The sequence below is a fragment of the Eschscholzia californica genome, unplaced genomic scaffold (genome assembly GCF_041429995.1).
Source record: "Eschscholzia californica isolate CP2 unplaced genomic scaffold, dmEscCali1.0.p SCAF_1, whole genome shotgun sequence".
NCBI lineage: Eukaryota > Viridiplantae > Streptophyta > Magnoliopsida > Ranunculales > Papaveraceae > Eschscholzia > Eschscholzia californica.
The window spans coordinates 68,005,144-68,011,143 of NW_028238198.1; the positions used below are offsets into that span (position 1 = coordinate 68,005,144).

The 6,000-nt window shown below is 37.0% G+C and overlaps 1 protein-coding gene across 1 annotated transcript; it reads right to left on the reverse strand.

Moving 5' to 3' along the window:
• Nucleotides 1-1,944: 1,944 nt before the first annotated feature.
• On the reverse strand, nucleotides 1,945-3,857 carry LOC147568563 (BTB/POZ domain-containing protein At3g56230-like). Its single transcript, XM_086654974.1, has 3 exons — nucleotides 3,623-3,857; nucleotides 2,655-2,768; nucleotides 1,945-2,540 (listed from the first exon to the last, which is right to left on the reverse strand). Exons 1-3 carry the CDS (start codon nucleotides 3,662-3,664, stop codon nucleotides 2,076-2,078), a joined length of 621 nt encoding a protein of 206 aa, XP_086511100.1. The 5' UTR covers nucleotides 3,665-3,857; the 3' UTR covers nucleotides 1,945-2,075.
• Nucleotides 3,858-6,000: the final 2,143 nt, after the last annotated feature.

Sequence of the window (6,000 nt, forward strand, 5' to 3'; positions counted from 1 at the left end):
ATGTTTTCTAATGCCAAACCAAACACATAAAATTTCAAATCACATGTAAAATTAGTGATTTTCTTTCCCATGAGAAAAGGTTAATTTTTTTACTCAAGGTTTTCTCACGTATCAAGGCCCTAAAGCTTTTCTTCTAAACTTTTTCACATTTCTTCTTTCACTAATCACGGAACACCCAAACTCCATAATGCAATGTATTCTTTCTCCTTCACATGTCTTAATTACTTGCGGTTAATATTTTCGTTACAAAGTATTTAAAACCGTAATTTTCTTGTCCCTAAACTTGTGAGCTTCATTAATTAATATGAAATGCTAATATGTAAAAACTTTAAGGTCAAAATAGATAATTTCTCATTTTTATAACATTTAGAATTAATATAAAAACAAAAATCAAGCGCTTAGAAGTGATGGAGAATAGAGGTTGTATCACTTAGTAAGTGATAATCATATAGTAAGTGGTATCACTTATAAGTGCTAAAAAAAATCAAACACCTGAGGTTTAGGTTCACTAATCATCACCTGAGGTCTTGGAAGTTTGAGTGTTAAATCATCTGAACCAGATCTAGAGAGAGAAAGGAGAGAGAAAAAAAAATTGTTTTTTTAGAGAGAGAGGAAAAAAAGTTTTTTTTTTTAATGTTTGAAGGTTGCCGGCCGGAAAATTGGCCGACCGATGACCTTCGCTGGTGAAGACGATGAGGTGGCGAGAAGGTGAGGTGACAGAGAGGGGTAACGGGATGGAAGAGAGAGAAATGATGACTGGTTAACGGAGTTATAACGGTAATTCAAAAAGGGGGCCATCTGGGTATTTTTGATAAAGTAGGGTGCTAGACAGGAAGCTGGTCACAAAGTTGGGGGCTATTTGGAAAATAAGCCTACAAAAAACCATGGAACCTAAATTGTCTTCCCGACAGAGTAGTTTAAGCTTTCAAATTTACTCAATACTCCTACTTTACATTTTTGATGATTCAAAGATTGAATGAAGAATATAGAAAATTATCTAGTTGCAAGTTCTTTTAGTTGTTCACCTGTTTCTCATTTTTTGTTGATCTGCTTATCTACAGATTCTGTACAATATAACTTACTTGGTATTTTTTGGGTTGGGTTATCTTCACAATTATAGGACAGGCTAGGTGCTGCAGGCGGATCGAGAACAAGTCATACCGAAAATCAAGGTACTGTCGTGGTGTTCCTCACCAAAAGACCAGGATTTATGATGTCGGTCGTTGGCGTGAAAAAAAAAACGGAGTAGATAAGTTCCCCTTCTGTGTCCACTTGGTAAGTTGGGAGGATGAGAATGTCTCAAGGTGTTCGTGCTAAGGTTAGCATTGGTCAGGTCCTCTTGTCTTTTTTTTTTTGTACTCGGTGTCTCGAACCCTTCACCTATAGGATGGAAACCAATTGGCAACCACTCAAACCAAAGGTTGTTGACGGTCAGGTCCTCTTGTCTGTTTGTTGGAAGGACTCAAACGTTAACAATGCACAGGAAGCTCTTCATCGTCCTATAAGATTGTACTTGCTAGGGAGGGGTTGATGCAATCTGTTGGTCATGTATATATTCGATCTTCACCTACCTAACTATAGAATCTTTGTTCCATAGTTGTCAAATGACTCCTTAGAAGTAGTAGTTCAGATGATAAAGGAAAGCAACTTTGTGAAGGTCCACTGTTTAGGATTGTCTAGGGTTTTTGTAGAGAGCTAACCAAAATGGAGAAAAAAATGATAAGCCTAGTGGAGCAACAATGGTGTTAACAGATTGGAGACAATTAGGACTCTCTGACCTAATTGATTTTGGGTGGAAACAACCAGTGAATATGATACTATTGCCTTCAGAGTTAAAGCTAGATAATTGTAATAGGTCCACTGAATGTTAGAATTTCAGAGTTTATATGCATATTGTTCCAAATCTATAAAATGTTCATATTAGATCATATTTCATCCGAAAACTAAAAGAATGACATAATATTGATTGAAATTGACATAAGGGAGCAAAACATTATTCAGTCTTTATACTCTCGCACATAGCTTGGGAAAGCGTCTGAATTGAAGCCAATATGAACAAAAGAAATTAAGAAACTTCACGCATTTACAATAGCTAAAAGATCATTGCCAATTATCGCCCTTGTGATTTCAACAATCAAATGTGGATTCTGTTCAGCATATTCATCATATCCAGCTGAGAAAACTATAGCTTTTTGGTGTTCCACTATATATTTGATAGCAGCTTCCTTCAATAACTGATTTGAACATTTATCCGATAACTCTAAAACTTCAAGTACGTTTGATGTATTCATTGATTTTATCATTGCCCAACTGCAAAACTTGTGCAAAAATGGGATTTCATACTTATCTGCCGCTCTCATTAAGGCGAGAGCATTGTTTTGGACAGTCTGGGGAGCCAAGTATCCAGTATAGAGAAACTCCAAAAAAAACTTAAGCTGTTCATGGTTGAATTCAGGGAGAGAGAGAGACATGGTTCCATTTGGTGCATATACATGCTCCTCTAACTGAAGCATGTCCCTTAGTAATTTTGATCTTGTTGCCTGCATTTTTGCAACAACAACAAAATAATCATTTTCCTAGTTCGAATAGGTAATTTAAATCATTGAAAATCCTTAAATCAATGAATTGAATAATGCGTAAGAATATATACTAACCAATATGACTTTGTGCGGACGTATTGAAGGTCCATCGCTAGGCTTAATTTCAATATCAGAGCGAAATCCATCTTCAAAAGCAATTTTCATAGCACGATGAAAACCGAGTTCTTCCTGTGTTTAAAAAGAAAAAGAAAAATAGCTGAGAGCTTTAATATGGGAGGATAAAGTTAATTTCTGTAAATTTTAATTTTTATATCTCTCGCCGTAAAGAGGATTTTGATGGAGTGAAGAGAGAGATATAATGTTTTATTCTCTGGTCAATCCAATTTCGATGGATTTTGCTTCTAGAGAGAGTTATCCTACGCCTACCATTAAAATCGATAAACGATAGTTGAGAGTTCAGTTCATGCCAACGTAGAATTTTATTTTATACAAAAGTTTGGTTAAAACCTTTGTTTATTTTAAATAGTAAATACTACTTAAGATTTGAGTATCGCGTCACTATTTTATATCTAAAAAGTTTATACTAGTTTAGGTAAGACAATATAACAGAACTTCAAAAATTTACTTTTCTATTTTTGTACGAACCAAATACTAAGTTAAGAATCTACCAGGAATCGAAAATTCTTATTCGTGATCAAACCAAATATCAAACTAAAATAAAAATCTACTTCCCACTAATCACTTTATCGGAATGTGATTGCTGATTTTGGGTAATCACTATCCATTCTCGCGTGAGACATGACCCAAAGGGTATTCCTAGGTTTCTATTTTTCTTTGTCATATCACATTAGAGTAAGTGCGGCAATTAGTTATGAACCTACTTGGTTGTATCTGGGAAGGAGCAGATAGCTCTAAAAGTAACTGATGAAACCCTAATTTGACATAAAGGGTAACATGACCTGCTCATTCGTTTCAAGAAACTAAACAGTAATCATCAAAAATAATAAAAGTAGCAAAAAATTCAATACAAATTCTTAACAAGTAGAACAAAAGAAGCTATAATTTGACATAAAGGTGCTTACAGTAGTATTCTGTTCTAAACGTCCCACGACCTGCTGATTCATTCTTCTTCTTGTTGATGAATTCAGTAAAACCCTTGGAAGGTTGTTGGACGAGGAGTAGAGATAGAAAAGGTACGATATAAACCTCCATCCATAGATATATATAGAGAGAGAGAAGGAAGAGAGGTTTCCAAATTTCTCTCAATTTCTATCACCCTTTTCCCTATTCTAACCGGTTTTCTGTTTTTGAAAAATTTACATAATAGAATTTTGGGTTATTTCTCAAATAGCCCACAACTTTGTGACCAGTTTCCTGTCTAGTCCCCTACTTTATCGAAAATACTCAGATGACCTCTTTTTTAAGATTCCGTTATAACACCCTTAACTAGTCATCATTTCTCTCTCCTCCATCTCATCACCTCTCTCTGCCACCTCATCTTCTCGCCACCTCATCGTCTTCACCGGCAAAGGTCGCCGACCGGCCAATTTTCCGGCTGGCGACCTTCAAACTTAAAAAAAATTTATTTTTTTTCCTCTTTTTTTTTCTTTCCTCTCTCTAGATCTGTTCTGCACCTTTGCCGGTGAAGAAGATGAGGTGGCAGAGAGAGGTGATGAGATGGAGGAGATATAAATGATGACTAGTTAACGGTTGTATAACGGAATCTTAAAATGCGGGTCATCTGGGTATTTTTGATAAAGTATGGGGCTAGGCAGGAAACCGGTCACAAAGTTGGGGGCTATTTGGGAAATAACCTTAGAATTTTATGAGAAAACTCTAATGGGTAGGCCGCGACAAAAAAGTCTGTTAACCGAAAACCGCCAGGTAGCCAACCGAGTCCAGAGACAGTCGAAATCGTCTGAAATCCGTTCGGGTCAAGCCCGTACCGATCGATTAGAGTTGTCGGACCGATCTCGGTTTTGAAGCTCTAGCCGGCTATGTGACCCAACCCGGACTGATTTTGGCCGATTTAATCTTAGTCCATTAGATTAGGATATTATGAGTCGTTGGATTGAGGGTTTTATCCCTAGATATAAATAGGTTTTCTTTAGAAAAAAAACCTCATAACCTAGATGTTTCTCTCATCTCCTGGACGGCTAGACTCCTCTTAGGGTTTCGAGTTTTTCTTCTCCTGAGTCCTCACGAGTAGTGTTCGACAATTCTTTTCCTCTGTTGGCAACGAAACATGAAGAGAAGAGAAGAACGAAGTTGGCAACTCTTATTCGACTCAGTTCTTCTCCTTAATTTTAGTAAGAGATAAGATGAACAAGATGCCCTAAATTCGACCTAAATTTTTCCCTAATCCTAACCCTAAATTTTTCCTAATTTTAACCTTGAATTTTGCCCTAATTTTCACCCCTAATTCTGCTCTAATTTGTGTCCTAGAAAATCGGGTTTACCCGGACTGATCCAGATCGATACCCGAGTATCCGAAGAAAAAACTCGATCTCACGCGGGCTTTGGACAAGTCAATTTCGGATTTTGACCAGACCATGCCGGAAATTCAATCCGATATTATGTTGTGGGTCCCGTACAACCCGATCCCGATGAAATTGGCTTGCGGGCAAGGCCGACCGGACCAATTCCCACCCTTACTTATGGGACTTATACTTCTTTAACCTATATTCTATCTTGACCTCAAATTTTTGACGACCAACACGCTATCCCCCCCCCCCCCCCCGACTTGTAAGTCAATGTTTAAAAAATCACTAAAAAGGGGTCGTCATCTTAGTATTTCTTACACTTAAGGAGGGGGGGCTATGCTGGAATCAGGTCACACTTTCGGGGGCCAATCGAAAAATAACACTTGAACTGAAGTAGCTTTGAACTCAAAATCAAAATTTTGAACATTAAAAGAAAGTCGAGCTTTCATTATGTCAATTAGCTAAATCAACCGCAGTTTTCTTCTGCAATTCAAATACATTTCCAATTTTCAGTTAAGCAGTCTGACTTAGACGCTTGGATCTGCAAAAAAATCTGAAACATCCAGATGAGTTGGATCTATTGATACTTCAAATTCTTTGTCACTATGATCTGTGAAATAATCAGAAATATCCAAAGGAGTTGTGTTCATCGGTACTTCAAATCTGCCAAATTGGCTTCCATTTTCTTTCCTTTCCCTTAATGGAATTTTGATAAAGGTTAACCAAGTGTTTAGCAGTATGACAAACACGTGACCAATGCCCCTTCATACCACATCGGTGACAGTTATATTCACGGTGATTAGATGTTTGTACACCTTTTCTTTTGTCATTTTTGTATTTGGTATTATTCCACTTCTCGTGGTTTGATGCTAATTTTTGTTCACTTGAAGGCTTAATAGGACCACCACGTTGTCGATTATATCGACCTCGACCACACTCATTACCATGTCTGTGTTCATGGTTCATTGATGCAACAA

Coding starts and splice junctions, on each gene's coding strand:
- LOC147568563 (XM_086654974.1), bottom strand. CDS start 3,664: ATGAATCAGCAGGTCGTGGGACGTTTAGAACAGAATACTACT. Junction 2,769..3,622: donor GTTTAGAACAGAATACTACT/GTAAGCACCTTT, acceptor TTTTAAACACAG/GAAGAACTCGGTTTTCATCG. Junction 2,541..2,654: donor GTCCGCACAAAGTCATATTG/GTTAGTATATAT, acceptor GCAAAAATGCAG/GCAACAAGATCAAAATTACT.